The sequence below is a fragment of the Copidosoma floridanum genome, unplaced genomic scaffold, assembly GCF_036245765.1.
Source record: "Copidosoma floridanum isolate Cflo_tuat_1 unplaced genomic scaffold, Cflo_Japanese_pri ptg000004l, whole genome shotgun sequence".
NCBI lineage: Eukaryota > Metazoa > Arthropoda > Insecta > Hymenoptera > Encyrtidae > Copidosoma > Copidosoma floridanum.
This window is the reverse complement of record NW_028321881.1, coordinates 109,528-132,095: the sequence shown is the minus strand read 5'-3', so window position 1 is coordinate 132,095 and position 22,568 is coordinate 109,528. Positions and strand designations below refer to the sequence as shown.

Below are 22,568 nucleotides of genomic sequence, written 5' to 3'. Positions count from 1 at the left end.
AGGTTAATAATTCTAGTTTCATCTACAATCAGATTATCTGCAAAGCAATTCAAATATCAAAATCCAATCTTAATTTAATTCTAAGTATCAGACATGTATAAGGAAATGTTTTACTAGCTTTTGAAATAATATGAGTTTTAAGCTAAAGCTTCAGTCTTATACAACATTTTTGAAATGTATTAAAACATAGAAGTAATTGTAGAAGCTAATTACTTAAATATAATTATTAATTAGAAAAGCTTAGGAGTAGATTTTTATAAGAGATATTAAAGTTACGAAAAAAGAATTAAGGTTAAAATTTATCTTTTTTTTTATATATTTTTTTTTTCATTAGTCTTTTTTTAACTTTTTTTGGCAAGTTTCAAGTTTTTTATTGCCCAAGTCATCGTTCGATTGATCATTCGTATCTGGACTTTTATCGTCAGCGTACATAATTTCTTCAGAAATAATTGAGATATTGAAATTTGTAATAGAAACAGTTTTAGAATTTTCTTCATTGGCACATTCTGAAACTTAAAGGTTTAGATTCTCACAGTGATCTGAAAGAAAAAAAAATCAATGTATACAAAATAAGATGATAGTGGATACGTTGTGCTGTTGTTATTAATTTAATCCACGAAAATGAGGCTCTAATTCTCAGTTATTCAATGCAGTTTTGATACCTAAAAAATAACACGTACACTCGCAGTATCTTAATTCGAAAACCGGGAAATTTGAATGCTCTGAGTATTTTATAAAAAATAAGAAGTATGAACAAAAAAAATGGCAACAGCTGTGCTTAGTAAGTATTTGTATCATATTTATTACTGTTATAGTTTGTTACTTTCAGGTTGAAGCTATTACTTGCATTTTAATCTTATAAATAGTTATCAGTATTTAAATTTTGCGGTTTTTGAATTAAGGTACTGCGAGTGTACGACATACATAAGTATGGTAAAAAAGTGAGAAATCAAACTTTAAGAATTGCTGACTCCTAAAAAAAATCTAAGACCAATATAACACAAAGTCAGAAAGACATAGAAAATAAAGTTGAATATAGAGAAATACTATTGACAAAGAATTGCAATTTAAATGACTAAAGAGAAAACGAGACCAAAACAGTATAGTTGGTTTTACAAATATATAAGAACAAAGAATGCTTTTATAGGCTTTGACTTTTCAACAAAAAAAATTAAATTTTAAGGGTGAAATTGTTATTTAATAAGTAATTCTATAATTAAATAATTGAGATATATGATGTATTAATCTGAGATATAAAATTTATAGTAAAAGAAGTTTTAATTTATATTTAATTATTAAAAAGCTATTTAAATTTTAAAAACTCATTAGTAACTAAACTTATTGAGAAATTAATTATTGCTAGTACTTTACGAATTGATTGTAGCTGATATGGCTACAAATGTACTAGAATAAGTGAGTTAACGTAAGTCTATTACTGGAACTTATTAGCTGTCATAAAAATTACACGATTATTTTTTAGTACTACTAATGCATTGTACCTTACATTTTTGTAAGAGAATAAAATGTAACCACTTATTAATCATATTTTTAGATAGAAAACCAATTTTAAACTAAGTATAACGGTGACCTGAGTTAGTCACATAAAGTACTCGTATGAAAGTGTTATATATACGTCATCAAGTTTTTTGACTAAATCAATTAATTATGATTTAAATAGGCTCAAATAATTAAGATAACTTAAGATTTAATGTCGAAGGTGATCTATAGCATTTGAATAATTTTAATCAGACAGGAAAATTTTTCCAGTATTTTTAATATAGCACTGTGTAAAGAACAACCAGTGTTTCTAGCTTTAAATTTTAAAACATACATTTTACACATTTCCACTGATAGTACATCACAGTAAGATAAACCATTTTTGTATCATACATGTAACTTTGCAATGCGAAACGTATAAGACAACAGTGAAATAATCGTTTTTTGTATGCGAATAAAATAAATTCAGATTTAAAAGTAAAGTGTTAAACACCAAAGTTCTAGAGCTTATAAAAAAATCATTTCTTTAGGAAATTTTTTCCTATGGTACTGTATTATTATGATAAAAGGTAAAAATCGTTTAAAAATGGCCAAAATCTTGCTTTGCAGCATCTAACTTTTCTACATAATATTTTAGAAAAAATTTTTAATACAAAAATTATATGTCTTATAGAAATACTTTTTTTCATTAATTATTATTTTTGTTAGTATTGTTGTACTAACTCTTTAATCAAAGAAATTGTTTCAAAATATCCTAAAACTCGTTTTATAGCATAACTTTTTTTAAGAACATTTTTTATTTACTCACAACATTGTCACGTACAGTATGGAGCATACTACGTGGGATGGGCCTCAGCTATTAGTATGAGGAAGGAGCACAAGTGGGGAAAGAAAGAACATAAAAAGGCCTGCAGCTGTGGCCACAGGGCTCTTGAACGTCGGGACTAGAAGGAGGATAGTCGCAATAAGTAACTCGGGACCGCAAAGCGCCTTACCTCGAGTAATATAGCAATAAAGCGATTGATTGAATTTAACTGCCGCGTTGTTATTAAGCACCCCGAACCTTTAGAATCGCATGTAACAGTTTTGGTGCTGAGTGTGGGGTAGGTTTTGTCGTGAAATAAAAATTTTTTTTTACACGTGATATTTCGGAATTTTTGGGCAACAATCGGGAAGCACACATAGCGCAGTGCAACAACAGGCGCAGTTACCTGCAGCTACTATCGAGTAAGGTAGGACTAGAGTCAACATCCAGTTTCAGAAGGAACCATCGTAAAGAGGATGACTTGGAGTATATTGGCGCTCATCGTTTTGTGCCTTCTGTCAGAGTAAGTAATAATTATTTTTATCCTCCTAAATATACATACTTATTGTCCCTCGGGGTTGTTTAGCTAAAAAAACGACGTACAAAAAATAATACTTAACCCGAATACGGCTAGTTCCGCTTGTTTGAGAAGCCAGTGAAATAGAAATACAGAATCGGAAATAAAATAGGAATCGCTTTTTCTCTATTATTTCTTCGTGCGTGGACTAAAATCAACTAATATAATTAAGCTTACATCACTCTAAAATAAAAAGAAAAAAAGGGAGAAAGAAATAATGATGTCCATCTACGGGGAAGAGATTAATAACGGTAGAGATGATTTAAACAAAACTTTTTTCATGACACAGGAAGATTCAGATGCAATAACGGTTATGCTTGAACACGATTCCAACTCGTATGCACTCTATGAGAAGATGGATAAGAAAAATCGAGTTCTCATGTTAAAGATATTTAAAAATATAAAACCAAAAATTTTATTTGAGAAAAGTCCTAATACAAAATTAGCAGAGCCAACGAATGAAACAGCAGAAATAGAGATGATGGAAATTGCACCAGAAAAATCAGAACTCAAAGAGAATGCGATTAAGGAGGACATAGGGGTGGACAGGAAACGTGATCAATTAGGCGTAGAATGGCTAGGCAAAACGAGTTAGCAGGAAAAGTATACCAAACGGCGAGAACAAAAAAATACAAACAGTGAACAACCTTTTACACTATTCTGCGATTGGCCACCTCTGCATTCAAATGACAAAAATTATAACTACTATACATCAAACAATAGGACAGATAGGCTGAGGTTTGGATACGAAAAAAATCATAATGACGTGTATACAAAAAAAATACCTTTTTCCTGCATGTGATCGACCAACCGAGCTGCCGACAAATAATCAGGCAGAATTTTTTCAAAGGACACAAAGTAACATACGCCATAACCCTCAGCATCAAACCATGCAATTTTTTCCTAGTAATAGGCAACAAACAGGGGTACCGTTAGCCTTAGGCTCGAATCTTAATATATTAGGCTACCTAAACAACGCAGTAAATGGTATATAACTTTATAATGGAGACCCCGTGCAGTTCCCCTTATTTGAGCAAATGGTCAGAATAATAAAGGAAACAATACCTGTCCAGTATCAAAAATATTTCATAGGACTTATGGGAAATAAATTGTGAGGCATAGCAGACGATCAATTCTGCACGCGATTATCGTTATTTAATTTAATTGACGAGCTTCTGTCGGCTCTATCACGTAGATTCAATAAAATAGGAGGAATAGAGACACTTGCAGCGGAGCTTAAAACTGTAACGTAATGGAATAACGAATTAATTATGGAATATTGCGGGCTAGTCCAGCGACTACACAATGGGATCATGATGGCACATGAGGCGAACCCACTCTTGACGCGGGCCGAGAAAGACGCGTCGAAAAAAAGATCAGACGGTGAAACAGTAAGGCAGTTTCTGTACGGATTAAAGGCACCGTATAACTTAAACGTCGCAGGGTTCCAACCAAAAACGCTAGAGGAGGCTATTAAATCTGCCATTACTGTAGATAATAAATTAAGCCTCCACCGCTCAATGATAGTGCAAAAGAGCAGATTTAGAGCAAATAACGCCGAGAGACGGTATGACGCCATGGTGGGCCTTATCGGTAGCGACGCACCCGTGGGGAAGTCAGATACGGTTAAGTGGGACAATGTGGCTGATGGAAAGGACTGTTCGTATTATCGAGAGCACGGCACCCATTCTACTAGTGAATGTGAAAAATTGTGGCAAGATGCAAAAAAAGGAATAATAAAAAATCCTAACGTTGATGAAGAACCAAAAAAAGAAACAAGAGAAGAAGAAGGATGGTATGATAGGAAAGTGGCGTATAATGATTATCACCGTCGGTATGAAAACGATAGGATTTTTGATCCACAACAAGGGATTAATGGTATAAGGCCTTACAACCAAGGGAATCGCTACCAGGGAAGAAAATATAACTACGATAGTAATAATTATTATGACAATAATAATAACAGTAATGATTATGATGGAAATAGTTACAATGACAGAAAAGTAGGTCATAATTATAATAGATATGACCACAGGAAGGACGATTATCGGGACAGGCGAAATAACCAATACTCTAATCAGGATAATCGCAGGGATAATTATAGGAGAGATAATCTTAATAGTCAAAGTGCGAAGATAAACAGCTCAAAAACCGGTCATTTAAACTCGCAGGATGTTCGACGCGATTCATAATCATTGGGCATAACAAAGCAATAAATGAAGGAATTTATGATAGGAAGTTATAAGTGTTAGAGGAGGGTATGGATAATGACAAGCATAAGGTATCGGAAACTTATGCCACGACGTGTGAAGATCCTAAGGCTGAAGGAAAAGATGAGCAGCAGCTATCTCGCACAGTGAAAATAAATTTATCAAAAAAAGGATACACACCACCCACAGTAATTCTAAAAAGCCCTTATATAAACGAAGGTGCGACATTTTATGCCGATACGGGCGCAGAAATTTTAATAATTAAAGAGAATTGTCTCAATATTGAAGTAGCGGTAAATAGTAGGGAAGAATTAAAAATAAAAGGCGTAACGCATGGAGCTTGCCAAACTTTGGTATCTATAAGATTACCCCTATAAAACTTAATGTGTACCCTGCACGTAGTCCCCCTTGACTTTCCCATAGAGGTGGAAGAAGTCATAGGATGGGATATTTTTAAGTTGTATAACGGTCAGATAAATGCCGAAGACAACACACTTAAGTTGAATGGAAGGAGAATTCTGCTACGAAAATCAGAAAGTTTTAAAATTGTGCCAAAAACAAGGCAAGTTATATATGCGTATATGAAAGAGTCGCACCGGAAAATTAAAGTGGGCTGGGTCTCACTACAAAAGCTTACAGAGGGTATTTTGTTCAGTAATTTTATCGCAACGAACAATAATGGTAGGGTGTATGCCGACTGTCTTAATACATCAAATGAAATTATAAATGAACCAGTCCCAGTGGTGGATCTTTTAGAGTGTGAGCCGACGAAGAAAGCTGACTCATCGGACGTCAATGGGGATGACGTAGAAGCATTAGAAAGAGCCTTTGTACAGATGTTTAGAGAAACTGAAAACCCTAAAGAGAATGAAAAACCAGGCAACGAGATAAGAAACGATGCCAGCTGCACATGTACAAAGAAAAATATCGTGGAAAATTAGGGTTGTGACAAGGACGGCCGTGACAACGAGAATACTCAAATACTTGAGGAAAACATTAAAGCAGGCGTCCTTAGTTGCAGGAAAGCCCGAGTCGACAAAATAATGGAGTTAGTCAACATATCGGGGTGCAACGAAGAAGAGAAAAAAAATGTGCGAGGGCTTATAGAGGTTGACCCGTACGTTTTTGGACTCGACGGGGAACCACTGAAAGCGACAAATCTTTTAAAACATAAAATAAACATGACTTCTGATAGACCGATAGTAACGAAGCGGTATAGATACCCACCAGCTGTAAGAGAGCAAATGAAAGTTGAAATTAAGAAATTACTCGAACAAGGCATAATAGAGCCTTCAGAGTTGCCGTACAGCTCAAACATGTGGATCGTACCAAAAAACGCAGGACCAGACGGCCAAAAGCGCTAGCGGGTAGTAACGGATTTCAGGCAACTCAACGAGATAACAGTGGGCAGTTGTCACCCACTTCCCTTCCAGAGTATTATACTGGAACATCTAGCGATGGCACGCTATATGACAGTAGTAGACTTGAAGCAGGGATTTTTTCAAGTCAAAATACATAAAGACGATGCTCATAAAACAGCGTTTTCGGGACATTACCAGTACAAAAGAATTCCAATGGGTTGCAGGGACTCTCTGAACATGTTTTTTTAAGCAATAACGCTTGCACTTGCAGGGCTGCAAGGCCATGAGGTAGAGGTATATTTAGACGATATAATGGTGTCCGCGTTGAATCTTTAAGAACATCGCTAACGCTTTATAAGATTATTAGAGAAATTGTCAATGCCAACTCTTATAATTAAGCCAAAGAAGTGCCAATTCCTAAAACGTAAAGCAAAAGTGTTAGGCCATATTGTAGAAAATGGTAAAACAATAACGGATCTAAAAAAAATCGAGGCTGCAAGAAGATATCCAACGCCTACAAATGCAAAGAAAATCAAACAATTTCTAGGATTTGTTCGATATTATAGAAAATTTATTTAAGGATACGCTAAAATTGCTCAACCACTGTCGAAGCTTCTGAAGAAAAATACAGAGTTTTAATGGTAAGAGCAGCATGAACAAGCATTCAAAACGCTCACAGATGCACTTTGCAGCGAGCCTGTACTTAAAGCACCCGATCTAGAAAAACCGTTGGTGGTGACAACGGATGCATCTGACTATCATATTGAGGCAATATTAAGTCAGGGAGACATACGAAAAGACAATTCATGTGAGTATGCCTCTAGATGTCTAAAGGGCAGCGGAATTCGATACTCTACGTACGATGAAGAATTGCTCGCAATGGTATATGCAAAAGAGCAGTTTTGACCCTATCTATTTGGCAGAAAGCTTACAGTGGTTACGGACCGTGAGCCTCTTAAACATTTTCACTCATCAAAGAAGCCAGATATTAGATTTAATAGGGTTGAAGCTGAATTAAGGGGCTATGAGTTTGACGTTGTTTATAGACCAGGAATAGCCAATAAGGCATCGGATGCACTGTCACCAAATCCGATTATAGAGGATGGAGAGAAGAATCATGAACTACCGCGACGAGAGTTATATAAACTTGCTGAAAAGCAGGAGAGAGATGGTCATGCTGACATAAATGCGCCACCCGCACGAATATTCAAAATGCGGACAAGAAGGGAGAGAAACATGATAAGAAAGGATAAGAAATGGCAGATAGAAATATCTGATTCAGACGAGTCAAACAAAAAGGTAGAAAGGAAAAAGCCTCGCAAGACGAATAACTCAGATGAGTTGACGGTCAATAAACACAGCGACGCAGATTAAAAATCAGAGTGGCCAGTGGCGAGTGAAAATATAGAGAGTAAAGGAGCAGAACCACGTAAAAACAAGGAAAAAGAGGCAGGCCGCGTAAACAGATAGTACAGATCGCAGAAGAGAATAAGGGGAAAAATATTCAAATAGGATCCTTAAACAATGGTGAAGAACAAATCCTATCACAGGGTCCGACGGAAGATAAATTAGCTTACATGTGCAAAGAAGAAAATTTACGAAAAGGGGTGGGAATAACAAGCACACCGTATTTAAAACTAGGAATACAACCGAAGATGCAACGAAAAAATAGCAAAAGACAATTGGATATGCTGCATAGGCACCCACCAAATTTTTCAGTAACACCGCAAATAGAAACTGTGTCAAAGGAGATTATCATAGCAAACTGTGACTCACCGGTGGACTCAAAAGGAAAATCCGAGCCGGCAAAACATTGGGGATTCCAACTAGCCGCAGCTAGCCTAGCGAATGAGGAAGGTAAAGAGGAAGAAGAAACTTCAGGTGCAGAGATCATACACATAAATGCGAATAATGATTAGCACGGGGGACACCAGCAGGCACAGGCAGGCCTGGTTACAGAGTTGATCGGAAAGAGAGAAAGAATACTTGACCCTATAGATACCATAGGGATGATGAGTTCGGATACAGGTATGTCAAGCAGAAATGCGAATAAAGGAGAGAAGGAGAATAACCGATGGGCCCAAGCTTACGCGGAAAGTGTGCTCCAAGAGAGTAACAAGCAGCAACAGAAAATACCGAATACGGTCGAAGGGGACCGACCGACGCCGAAGGAAGGGGCTCAAAGCAGACCGTCTAGTGAGAGTGTAAGCAAGAAGCAAATAAATAAATCACGATGGGGTATACGGACGAAAGAAAGTCCAGAAAAAGAGACGAAAATAAATTAAAAGTTCGGAGCGTTACTTAATGACTCAATAGATAACTTCTCAGTGAAAGTTAGACTAGATGTTAAGCGCCAAGACTTTAAAGGCAAGCCAGGAATCAGAATAGATGCTTGGGAATCCGATACTATCACCGATCGACTTCTGAACGATCCGACGGTAAGTACAGATAATGATACAAACATATCTCAACGGTTCTCGAAGGAGAGAACGGCCTCAGGGGACAGAGAGAAATTCTTTAGCGAGAAAGATACCATGCTTGGATCACCACCGATAAATAAAAATCCATCGGGGAATGAAAGAATAAGAGGGGTAACGGACGATTATACCGATGAAGGTAATAAGCTTAAAAGTAAAACAGGAGGCGAAAATGTAGCCAAACAGAATTTAAAACAAAGCTGCATGGAGTCGAATAAAAATTTAAAACTTATCGAAAAACTTCCGGTAGAAATACCAGGCAATTGCTTATTCGACTCTCTTATTTTTTCCTGTGACTTGCAATTGACCGTGCGAGAACTCCGGGATGTACTACAATATTCGAAGTGGAAAAATATATGAGTTGACCCGGAGGAGGTAGAAAAAATCCTGCAGTCCAATACAGAATATGGTAATGATGATTGCATATTGTTGTTCGCACAAGTGTTCAGGAAGAATAATTGTATACATCTACAGGGCACTAAGAGGGAAAAAAAGTGTGAAATTTTCGAAAGTATCATGATTAATGCCAATGAGGAATATGTACACTTGCATCTCCTCAACAACCACTTCAGACCACTTGTTGCCGCAACCAGGCATAGCGAGGAGGAACATAGCCCGGTGGAAAGGGAATCGCGGGTTAGTGACGAATCGGGTGCCAATATAAATTGGAAAAGTGAAGTAAACGAATCATGGAAAGAAAAAGAGAAAGGAGTTAAAGAAATAGAGCGTAATAAAAGTGACTACATAAATGAGGAAGTTCATGAAGATGGGGACACGCCCCCACCTGATCCACTACCACCCCCGACTCTTCAAGAAGTTCAGACTTACTAAACAATGAGAGTGAAGAGGGGGCTGGTTTAAACAAGCCCAGACTAGAGTCAGAAAGCAAACCAGAGGAAGCAGACCTTAAAAAAAAAGTATTATTAAACCTCCCACAGCTAAAAAAGTACAGAGTATGGAGGACGCGGTTACCACATGAAAAACCACCATGGCTACCGGGAAAAGGAACAGACATACAGCCATTCCAAAGAATGCATACGGCAAAGGATCACCCATTTCATTATCTAGATAACGTAGTATTCGCGATGTTAACAGAAAGCGTGCCTGATACGAGAACAATAGACGCCTTATATAAGCGCGGATACATAGATCTAGTAGCCCTAAGTAATGAAAAAAAGATGGTTGGTGACGTCAGGAGAGCAAATGTGAGAAAAGTCGCGGTAATGCGAATGTATATTAAATCGCATTTTAAAGATACGGCGCTAAAATCAGACATCAAGAAATGCATTACGTCACTGAAGGCACTAGTAATGATAAATAAAATAAAGTCCATAGGCGTGATACGTGACTTGGCAATACTCAACATGAGCCAATGGATCTAATTCGTGGAACAATTTGAGGAAACTTTCAAAATTCTCAAGTTCGCAGTGACCTTTTACATGAACACCTCAGTTATACCACCAGTGGATCATAGATATAAGGTTATTAAGGAGTATCACGAATCAACAATCGGGGGTCATCAAGGAATGAATAAAACCTACAACAAGATAGCAAGGGACTATTATTGAAGGAACATGAGAGCCGATGTAAGGCAATTTATACTTGGATGCAGGTCATGTCAGACTAAGAAACTAGTGCGCGTAAAAACAAAGCAAGCTATGCTCGTTACAGATACGCTCAGCAGACTGTTTAAAAAATCTCGATTGACTATTACGAACTAATTATTAAGCCTTCAACAAACGGCTATACACATATCCTGCCAATACAGGATTGGCTAACCAAATTTATTGTTTTAATACCGGTACAAAGAGCAACAGCTGAAGAAACGGTGAGGGCCTCAGTGAATAAATTTTTAGCATACTTTAGAGCGCCAGAAAAATTATTATCAGACCGAGAAACGCATTTTATGAACAAAACGATGGACGAGTTTACGCGATTATTCAAAATTGAAAAACTTGGGAGCACGGCATTTCATCCTCAAAGCAACGGGGCAATTGAACGCATGCACCACGCTTCCACAGAATACTTAAAAGCCTGCATTAGCGAGACCAAAAAATGGGACGAACTATTGCCGTTGTGTATGCTTGATTATAATACGTCGGAATACGAGAGTACAGGCTACACACCCTACGAGCTTATATTTGGTCAACAGGCAAAACTCCCGTCAAGCTTCAAGAGGCCAGAGGTGGGTCAAACATATACAGAGTTACTGCTGCAAATAACGGGGACACTCGCGCAATTACGATTGTTGGCAGCAATGACCCAAACACAGAACAAATACAGATCAAAGTACTATTATGATAGGGCGCTGAACACGAATTTTTTTATGGAAGGTGAGATGGTGTATGTACTAAAAGAGCCATCTAAAGGAAAATTTGATGACCAATACGAGGGCTCTTACGAAATAATCGGCATAGATTACAGGAACCATAATGTGAAGTTACAGAGAAATGAAGAAATGCGAGTCTCACATGTGGACAAAATAAAAAAAGCTTGTGTATTGAAATCTCCGCGTCCAAGGGATAAGATTATAAGAAAAGGAGAAAAAGAAAAGTAAAAAGGACCAAGAGGCAACTTGCTCCTTACTCCAATAGTTACTTACGAATAATAGCACTATAGACGAATAGGGGGTAGAAATAGATGTAAACATAAATACCACTTCTCTCGGGAACTCTTTTTCTTTCGCGGCCCCCGGACGCGCCGCGAAGATTCATTAAATACAGGCATACGGGAGGAGACATGTAACGAAAGAAAATATATTACGTTCAAAATTAGCACAGACTGAGGAATTAAGGAGAAGAGAGAAATATGCAATATGAAAATAATAATAACAATTATAATAATGAGAGGGAATAAATAAATTACGTGTATAATAAAGTGATATTCTATTTTTATTTCCTTTGTTACTCTTTACATGAACGATGTATGAGAGGTGGGTAAAAAGTTCGTGTGGCTCTATCTAATTAGCGTTAAAACCATGTCAATACAATTATCACATAAGTTTACACTTTGAAGACATACCCAGAACATAGGCCTATATATGTATATGTAAAAAAAAAAAAAAAAAAAAAAAAAAAAAAAAACTTTTTTAGTTACATATTTGTACGGCCAAGAGGAGCATAAAGGAACGGTAAATAGAAATAATAAGGAGTAACCGCACGAAAAATTTTTATCACACTTTTATCGTGGGCCACGAGTTCGCGAGCTAGAACAGATCTTCCTCTTCCCTTTTTCTCCCTCCTTCTTCCGCCCGTTGTCAGGGACTATCCTGCCCCCGTCATGGTCACTCCGGGATAATAACAGCGCATGTAAACGGCACACGCAGTCGTCATGAGACAACACTGGATCGGTGGTCACGTCCTTGGCGACGAACAGACCGTCTACTGGACCTTCCACCTAAGGTAACTTTTCTTTACAAAAGCATATAACTGGCAACTATGACGAGAAGTAAATCAACTGATAGCGCACCTGGATTATCGGTCGGCCGACAAGAGGATAGGAAGCAGCGTCGAGCTGCACGTCGACTACCACCACCATAAAGGCCCGGTGGCAAGTACACCCGATAACAATAGTATAAGTCACCCCGGACTCAAGAGTTCGACAGTATTTCTTCAGCACGTGGCTGTCGAATGACATGCGCGCCACCGCTTCCTCGTGGTCCTAAAAAACAAGGAGAAACGGTACCCCTGAGGGGCACCGAACCATACAGGTTCCAACACCTCCACAATATGGGTACCGCCGCAAGGTCAAAGGGGCCACGTCGTGAGACCACCCTTGCTCACAAAGAGGCCTCGGTACGCCGAAATAGGCGTACGGATCAACAACGAGCCGTGTACCCAACTAAAACCAATTTTTTATTAAACTTAAGGACCACGATATCCTATAATCTAACAGCCTTACCAAACCGTGAAAGAGACAGTAGATGGCCACGAGGGCTGTAGGACCCTCAACCACAATAACGGTGACGGAAGAAGGTCGCCTGGTGGTGGGCACCTGCCGACACACGTAGAGGTGTGTAACCTGCAACGGAATACAAAAATAAATAAAATTATGAAAATAAATAAATAAATAAAAAAAAAAAAAAAAAAAAAGAAACGAAGAATGCCTATACGACAAGCCAATAGAGAGCGAAGCGTGCTGGTAATTACGTAAACCGCTACTTACGTGACGACATTGGGACACGTTGCACGTGAGATCCTCCTGCAGGATGGAGTTTGAGAAAATTGCACAAGGCGATCCTCGAGGTAAAAGAAAATTTACCGGCTCACTAAGATTGGTAGAGCCCAACGTCAGAAACTTGGGCAACCGCACGAAAATATCAAAAATCGCAATTGCACAAGTCATAGTAAACATTTTTTCTGCGTTGTGAGGGAACAACAAGAAAGAGTATCGGATAAAATCAGCGAGTACACAGCCGGGAGAGCAGCAATGAGAAAAGGAAAACCCAACAGAATCCCTTTAACATTTCCTCCTTGAATCCTGTCACATGAGAAAAGGAAAAGATAAGGTATATATATATTTATATATATATATATATACATATACGTACAGTAATAAAAAAAGGAGGACGAAAGGAGATAATGTATAAGTAAGGAGAAATGAGTGAAGTATTGATCCCGACGTGACATACTGCTCACTACGGAAAGGCGCGATCATCAAATCATCTACTTCTCCAAGCTCGTCCCAACCAAAATAGGGACAAACTGTAATACAAAGCGGTACCTTCCAAAGGTACAATAAACAAATACATGCACAAATGTCATGAGAGTCGGCGAAAACAACGCTGTAAACATACAGACACGCATGTATCTAACACGTGACGTGCGAAAGAAAACAAAATTTTGATCAAAAAAAAAAAAATTCCTAAGGAATAAGACTATTATGTACCTTATGTTTATAGCATACACATACATAGTGTAACAAATATAGATGTACATAAGTGTTCGGTTGGGTTTAAGTTTTTACCATCTGATAAGCTGAACCCAATTATTCGTTCGAGATAGAGGAGTCAAGGAGTATGAGCACTCACACCCGTGCGATTTCTTAATTGTTCTAACGACTAGGCGAGGTGTGTGGGTGCTCCCCGCTCTGTTCTCGCGGATTGATAGTATAGGTATCGGCTCTTCGAGAACAAAAGAGCACCGTACGGCTCGGCCTGTTGAGTTTCGGCCGTAGCGAGTTGTAGACGCGCCTGCGAGTTGTCCTGCTTTGCCAAGCCACGTGGAGCAGTTGAAATTTCAATTGTTGCTTGAAAGTTCCCAACTGATTGCTCTCCGCTGGAGGTGTTCCAATCTACCAGTTGTAAGTAGATTTTCGGCTGTTAATACCTCGACAATTCGGAGGCCTTTTTCACGTGCTAAGTCGTGCCTTTTTTTTCCATTGAAAATCATTCCCCTCAAGCTATCAGCTCATCTTTGAGAGCGACAATTTATTTAAATTAACTAATTCTGTAATATTTCTTTTTGTAAGAATAAACATTATTGTATAGCTAGATCAGCTGTTAACGTGTTGTTTTTTGATTTGGTTGTTTTATTATCTGGCGTGAATTTACTTTGTTGTTCGACAAGGAGCGTCAGATTCATTGTTCCCATTAAAATTGCGTAGGCAAATTTATTTACGAGGTTCCCATTGAACCTGGTTAAATTTTCCCTCGCACAAAATCGTTCAACATTTTGGTAGCAGAGCTTGGTTTCTCCTTTGTCGAAAAACATTTTTCTGCTTGAAATTTATTTCAAGGCCAAGTGACGTCATATCAAGACATCAACGTAATCAGCGAAAGGCCAGAGGACGAGGGAGAGAGACAACAGGAGAGAACAACAAAGGCAGGAGCGACCGACGATATCAATCGTCGTCTCCTCCTTGTGCGGATCTTCGTGGCACAGGGCTCATTCCCCTCCGTTGATCGTCGCCCCGTTCAGCTCGACTCTCAAAGGCCTATTCTTTAGCTACGAGATAGAGTGCCGGGGACACGGTGGGAGAACGATCGGTGAGTCTTGCCTTCCCCTTTTTCTCTCTTTCGTCATATTTTCAGTTCGTTTGTCTTTTCCCCGATTCGTTTAATACGCCTTTTCGTCGTTTCTGCTTCCGTGGTTTGTAATCAGTTATTTTATTATGGACGTGATTATGAAGGAGCAAAAATCGCTCGCGACCAACATCGTGAATTTTTATATGAATTCAACTGAGAAGGTGGGGCAGGATAGACAAACCGCGAATCATTTGAAAAATCGCTTGCGTTTGTTGGAAAATTACTGGGAAAAATTCACTTCAAAGCACGACGCGTTGCTCGCGTTCGATGACGAAAACGCTGATCTTCCGTATTTTAAAGATGACACGTACTCGACTGTCGAAGCCGAGTACATCAGCGCGCAAACTCGCTTGCAGGACCGAATCGAGGCGATTCAGCCGCCTCAGCCACAAGGCAATCAGCCTCCACAACATATAGTGCACAATTTTACGGCTGCTACGCCTCAGCTCATGCTTCCCAGCATTTCGCTGCCTACGTTTTCAGGCAACCAAAGCGAATGGGAAAGCTTCAAACAAAGATTTTGTTCTTTAATAAAGGACAAAGCTAATATCTCCCGGGTTGAAAAGTTACAGCATTTGCTCAACGCTGTTCAAGGCCACGCAGCGCATCGGCTAAGGGGTCTTGAGGTTATCGAAACCAACTTTGACGTCGCGTGGGAAAAACTTCTACGTAGATACGATAATCCGCGTATTCGGCTGTTTTCAACGTTCGAGAACCTGATGCAGCTTCCCACGATTAAAGCTCGAAATATCCAAGATCTTAACGATTTGATCGATCGGACTGAAGAATCGGTACGTGCACTTCGCGATTTAAATTGCCCGGTGGCGCAATACGATAACTGGGTAGTCCACTGCATAGTTCGAAAACTGGACTTGTCCTCTCGTGAAGCTTGGGAAGCTTCGCAAGCAAACGTCGAAGGTTTCTCAACTTACGAGTCACTAATCACCTTTCTAGAGAAACGCATTCAAACTCTAGAACAGGCTTTCTCGGCATCGGAAAAAATCGATGCGTCTAACAAGCGTAGCACTAGGTCGACTGCTCGTAATTCCAATCGTATCGACGCGAATAATACACGCACGGTAGATTCGTCAAGCTCTAAGCCAAATCCATCGTGTGATCTTTGCAAAGGCTGTCATTGGCTCCATCACTGCGGTCAGTTTAACGAGAAGACGCCGTTCCAGCGCCTTGATCTTTGCAAAGAGTTAAAGCTCTGCATTAACTGTTTGAGAAGGGGCCATTTCGCTCGCAAATGCCCTTCAGCTAATCGATGCTTCAAATGTCGCGCTGTACATCACACTAAACTACACCCCTACGGTGAGATGTCTAAAGGTTCTACGCAAAGCACAGCGGGTGACAAAGCAACAGATAATGCGTTGGATCAAGTTGCTTCGCACAGCTCGTCAGTCGGTGCTTCAATTTTACTCGCTACAGCTAAAATCGTTATCACGAACTCTTTAGGTCAGTCTCTTCCGGTTCGAGCTCTAATTGATCCTTGCGCTGAGCGGTGTTTTATCACGCAGCGCACGGTACAGCATCTCAATCTAGAAACCGAGAAAGCATCGTTGTCTGTTATCGGAGTCGGAGCAGGAAAGACGACTCACTGCAGTTCAATTGCTCAGGGAATCTTGCAGTCAAGGGTTGATAGCAACTTCGCTATGGGCTTCTCAGCTCTTGTTTTGAGCGAGCTCACTCGTTGTCTGCCCAAAGAGAAATTCGCTAAAGGGCACTGGCCTCATCTCGATGGGCTTGAGTTGGCAGATCCTCAATGCACAGAGCCTACAAAAATTGAATGCATTCTTGGTGCAGATGTCTATCCAGCTCTGATACTGGATGGCATAGTGAGAGGTCCTGTTGGTACCCCTCTCGCTCAACAGTCCGTTTTTGGTTGGCTGTTGACTGGAGCCATTACTTTCACGACTCCAAGCAACTCTACACAGCCCGTTCGGATGTATCATACATCAACGGCAATGTCGCTATCGCAGGAACTCGTCAAGTTCTGGGAGATTGAAGAATATCCACGCAAAACTTTGTTAACTCCTGACGAGGAATTTTGCGAAAAGCACTTTAGTAGTACACACACTCGTGATAAGAACGGTCGTTTCATAGTACGTCTACCCTTTGTAAAACGCCCTATCTTCGTTGGCTCTCGAGATATAGCCGCTGCATGTTTACGCCAATCGGAACGTCGTCTGCAGAAGGACGAAAAGCTTGCCGAGCGTTATCGAGCTTTCATGCTCACGTATCTCGACCTCGATCATATGGAACCCGTTCCGCCACAGCAGGTTGAAAATCCAAGCTTTTATCTGCCACACCATTCGGTCGTGAAGCCAGATAATCCTGAGAAAATACGCGTAGTTTTCAACGCATCTCAAAAGGCTCGAAATGGCTTGTCTCTCAATGACTTGCTGTTACCTGGTCCAAAGTTACAATCCGATATATCGACTGTCGTGACACTTTGGAGACGTTACAAATACGCCTTTACTACTGATGTTGTTCAGATGTTCCGACAGATCAAGGTGCATCGAGATGACGCTGATTGGCAGAGGATCCTGTGGCGTAAGGATACTTCGCAACTACCACAAGATTACAGGTGCCTCACTGTAACCTACGGTATAGCATCTGCTCCATTCCTCGCGCTTCGAGTGATGAAGCAGCTAGCCATCGATGGATTCCAAGAATTTCCGGATGCTGCCACTGTTCTACAACGTCAGCTGTACGTCGACGACCTATTTGTTGGCGCAGACTCAATTGAAGTGGCTCGACGAAGACGAGAGCAGTTGGTTACTTTGCTGGGATCAGCTGGCATGGAACTCGGCAAGTGGGCGGCTAACGAGCCTCAACTTCTAGCTGGTTTGTCTTCCACTTCTCCCAAGACTGAGGTAACAATGACTCAAACCGAGGTAATATCCACTCTTGGAATCAAATGGCTTCCTAATGACGATTATTTCACCTTCACTGCTGCAGCCGCTCCGCAAGCGACTCAAGTGACAAAAAGATTAATTCTTTCGGAAATTGCTCGGTTGTTCGATCCTCTAGGTTGGTTGGCTCCAGTGATTGTCACTGCCAAGATAATCATGCAGGACTTGTGGCTCGACAACATTGATTGGGATATACCAGTCCCAGATGAGATGCTGACTCGTTGGACGCAGTTTCGAACGGCACTCACAGCAGTCACACGCATTCAAATACCACGATGGCTCAACACGTTGGAGAACGACGACTGGCACCTTCACGGGTTTGCTGATGCATCGCAGCGAGCCTACGCAGCAGCTGTCTACGTCGTTGTTTCAGGACGTCAACCAATGCTGCTCATGGCAAAAACGAAGGTTGCGCCCACCAAGGTGCAATTACTTCCACGACTCGAGCTCTGCGCTGCTACGCTGCTGGCTCGATTAATTTCCCACATCACGGACTTGTTGCTGCAACCAGCATCAATTAATGGCTGGTCGGACTCGAAAGTCGTGCTGGAATGGCTCAAGGACCATCCCTCAAAATGGCAGACGTTCATCGCCAACCGCACGAGTGAGATAATCACTCGTCTCCCCACAGCAACGTGGAGACACGTGAGGTCTGCTGACAATGCAGCGGATTGTGCCTCACGAGGCCTCACTCCAGCAGCTCTCGCCGACCATAAGCTTTGGTGGAATGGACCATCCTGGCTGTCGCTTCCGGAATCCAGCTGGCCAACCAAAGTTCCACTCAATCCACATGCCGACGAGAAAGCGCAAGTACTCGCCGCCTTGGAAATCACCAAAGATGACGACGCAAAGACCGGACCTGGATGCAACTGTTTGCCATTGTTTCAGCAGTTTTCAAGTTTCCACAGGATTCTACGTATTCTGGCCTATTACTGCTCTTGGCGATCAAGAGTCAGCAGCAGGATCCTGCGAAGAACCTGTTCATTGACTCATCGAGATTGGGCTCTCGCTCGCACTTTATGCTACAGGGCCATTCAGCAGCAACATTTCAAGGACGAGTTTAAGCAGCTTTCTACTGGCAAGCTCCTTGCAAAGAGAAGTCCACTAGCTCGAATCAACCCTTTCATCTGCGAGCAGGGCTTGATTCGAGTAGGAGGACGTCTGCACCATTCAGTGCTGCCATACAACGAGAAGCATCCTGTGGTGTTACCAGGCAACTGCATCATCGTTAAACGTCTGGTCGAAGATGTTCACAAGCTGACACTGCACGGGGGAGTGCAGCTAATGCTCTCCCACATTTACCGATCACTCTAGATCACTCGCGGACCAACTGTGGCATCTGGAGTCTACAGGCGTTGCGTGAGGTGCGCAAGATTCGACGGCAGAAGAGCCCACCAACAAATGGGCAATTTACCTGCCAGTCGAACCACTCCAGCAAGGCCTTTTGCAATCACCGGCCTTGACTACGCTGGCCCGTTCCCAGTGCTGTTTTCCAGAGGACGCGGCGCAAAATCAACCAAAGGCTATGTCGCAATTTTTATTTGTTTTGTCACCCGAGCGGTGCATATAGAGATTGTTTCAGATCTGTCGACAAACGCCTTTCTAGCAGCTTACTCCCGTTTTTGTGCACGCCGTGGGGTGTGCCAGACCATCTATTCGGACAACGCCACCACTTTCTCAAACGCTGCAAAAGAGTTGCAGGCGCTGTTCAGCAAAGCATCGCCATTCATAGACAGCGTAGCATCAACAGTGGCCACTCAAGGCACTGAGTGGTCATTCATTCCGCCTCGAGCCCCACACTTCGGAGGCCTATGGGAGGCCGCCGTCCGAAGCTTCAAGCACCATTTCCGCAGAGCTATTGGGGACGCTAAGCTCACGTTCGAGGAGCTGTATACTCTGGCTGCGAAAATCGAGGCCTGTCTCAACTCCAGGCCACTCTGTCCGTTGAGCACTGATGCCAATGACGCCGCGGCGCTCACACCCGCTCACTTCTTGGTTGGCTCGTCTCTACTCAGTTCGCCAGAGCCTTACAATGAGACCAAGGAGCAGATCTCACTCAACGACCGCTGGAGACTCATCAGCAGCATGCGAAACGCCTTCTGGGCACGCTGGAAGAAGGAGGTACTTCACCACCTACAGGTTCGCAATAAATGGATGAATCCTCAGCTCAATCTGCGAAAAAACGATGTGGTATTGCTAGCTGATGAGCTCTCTCCGCCCACCCAATGGCGACTCGGCCTAGTGGTCGAAACTCATCCAGGTGCCGACGGTCTAGTAAGAGCTGTCACTGTGAAAACTGCCACTGCAAACTTTCGACGTGCTGTGGCTAAGCTGGTTAAGCTGCCGACAGAGCCCGAATTATGCGACATCTACAAACAGCGCAATTTAAGATCCTTTGTCACGGCGGGCGACCAACCACCTTAAAATTGTTGTAAAGAAAGCGTGTAGTACATAAGTTAGTTTTAGCGTACAGATTAGAGTAATTGAAATTTGCTTAAAAAAAAAAAAAAATGAAAAGTTGCTGAATTATATTCGATTTTGCTCACAGTGACATTTTTGTTGATGATTGTCTTATTGTGCTTAAACTTCGATGTGTTTAATGCAATTATGTTTAAAGACAAGCTTTAAGTTTAAACGTTTAAAAAGGAAATTTTATGTTCTTTAATTTAATTTTGTAAGCAAATTTTCAAGCACAACCTAGTCATACGTTTATCACTTTATTACATTTTTTTTTGACTTGAAAATTGGTCTTATTTGTTCATACCATTGTAAAGCTGATATAAGCGATAGTAGTTAATTATAGCGTCTACTCGATGATTAGGCTTTTCTATCTCGTTACTGAATACATGAAGTTGACGTCCTTTGTAGCCGTCAAGGCGGGCGATATGTTCGGTTGGGTTTAAGTTTTTACCATCTGATAAGCTGAACCCAATTATTCGTTCGAGATAGAGGAGTCAAGGAGTATGAGCACTCACACCCGTGCGATTTCTTAATTGTTCTAACGACTAGGCGAGGTGTGTGGGTGCTCCCCGCTCTGTTCTCGCGGATTGATAGTATAGGTATCGGCTCTTCGAGAACAAAAGAGCACCGTACGGCTCGGCCTGTTGAGTTTCGGCCGTAGCGAGTTGTAGACGCGCCTGCGAGTTGTCCTGCTTTGCCAAGCCACGTGGAGCAGTTGAAATTTCAATTGTCGCTTGAAAGTTCCCAACTGATTGCTCTCCGCTGGAGCTGTTCCAATCTACCAGTTGTAAGTAGATTTTCGGCTGTTAATACCTCGACAATTCGGAGGCCTTTTTCACGTGCTAAGTCGTGCCTTTTTTTTTCCATTGAAAATCATTCCCCTCAAGCTATCAGCTCATCTTTGAGAGCGACAATTTATTTAAATTAACTAATTCTGTAATATTTCTTTTTGTAAGAATAAACATTATTGTAAAGCTAGATCAGCTGTTAACGTGTTGTTTTTTGATTTGGTTGTTTTATTATCTGGCGTGAATTTACTTTGTTGTTCGACAAGGAGCGTTAGATTCATTGTTCCCATTAAAATTGCGTAGGCAAATTTATTTACGAGGTTCCCATTGAACCTGGTTAAATTTGCCCTCGCACAAAATCGTTCAACAATAAGTATAACATTAATATTATATGCAACGATGTACCCTGAATGTAAAGACGGAGCCACACTCGCTACTTACTGTAATAACCAGTCAAGCCCCAATACTAGATTGCATTTAAAGATTATTAGGAAAATATGTGTAATGAATTGTATGGCATGGGCATTTGTATTTACACAGAACGTTAAAACAAAATAAAAATGGAGAAATAAGAATAAAATAAGAAGTAAAGTAGAATTTTTCTCTCCCTCTCGTAGTTGTTCTCTCTTTCCTTAGTCAAGGGTAACCTAGGAACCTAGGAGCTTACGATAAATGGGAGTGAGAATGGGAAAAAAGGATAACTATTTCATGATTTAGGGGTAAAATAGCGTTGGGGGCAGCTGTAGGATCGATCGATATTTTAAAGTGGGGGGCCCACTTATACTAAATTTATACAGAATGTTTGCAGAAAGAAGAACCAGAAACAATGTCACAAGAAATAAAAATCTGGGGGATTCTATGGCACTACAGCCAATACTTATCCAAGTACGAGGTGAGCGACAACAAGAAGATCAACCAACGGGCAGTAACAAGCAGTTACCATAAGAAACAAACAAATTTTAGCTAAGTTAAAGGTAGAGCCTTAATACCTAAGCATTGACGATGTCTAGTAAAAAAAAAAAAAAAAGAATACGTTTGTAATAATGATGATAATAAAATTTTAAAAAAAAGATTTTTGTCATGTTGTGTGGAAGACGCTGCGTGAAATGTAATAAATAAAGTATAAAACAAAAGAGAAAATAAAAAAAAAAGAAAATGAACATACGAAACAAAAGTTGTAAGTAAAATAAAACCAAAAGAAGGAAAATAATAATCATAATAAGGAAAATGAATATGTATGAAACAACTCAAAAAAAATATGTAAGGAAATAAGTAAATATTAAATTAGATAATGAGCAATTAATAGTAATTAGATAATCATCAATGAAAGTAAGATCCACAAGGGCATATTTATCAATTTATTATGTAAGAGGGAAGAGCGCAAATACGATTAATATGTGTAATAACAGAATTATAAACTTGCGGAAAACTAATCAAATTCTGTAAAAGA

The 22,568-nt window shown here is 40.5% G+C and overlaps 2 protein-coding genes across 2 annotated transcripts; both read left to right on the top strand.

Moving 5' to 3' along the window:
• The first annotated feature begins 15,050 nt into the window (after positions 1–15,050).
• On the top strand, positions 15,051–19,184 carry LOC149375701 (uncharacterized). The gene has a single exon (XM_089598038.1). It carries the CDS (start codon positions 15,051–15,053, stop codon positions 19,182–19,184), a length of 4,134 nt encoding a protein of 1,377 aa, XP_089454164.1.
• Positions 19,185–19,271: 87 nt separating this feature from the next.
• LOC149375700 (uncharacterized) lies at positions 19,272–20,294 on the top strand. The gene has a single exon (XM_089598037.1). It carries the CDS (start codon positions 19,272–19,274, stop codon positions 20,292–20,294), a length of 1,023 nt encoding a protein of 340 aa, XP_089454163.1.
• The last annotated feature ends 2,274 nt before the right edge of the window (positions 20,295–22,568 follow it).

Coding starts and splice junctions, on each gene's coding strand:
- LOC149375701 (XM_089598038.1), top strand. CDS start 15,051: ATGAAGGAGCAAAAATCGCTCGCGACCAACATCGTGAATTTTTATATG.
- LOC149375700 (XM_089598037.1), top strand. CDS start 19,272: ATGGGCAATTTACCTGCCAGTCGAACCACTCCAGCAAGGCCTTTTGCA.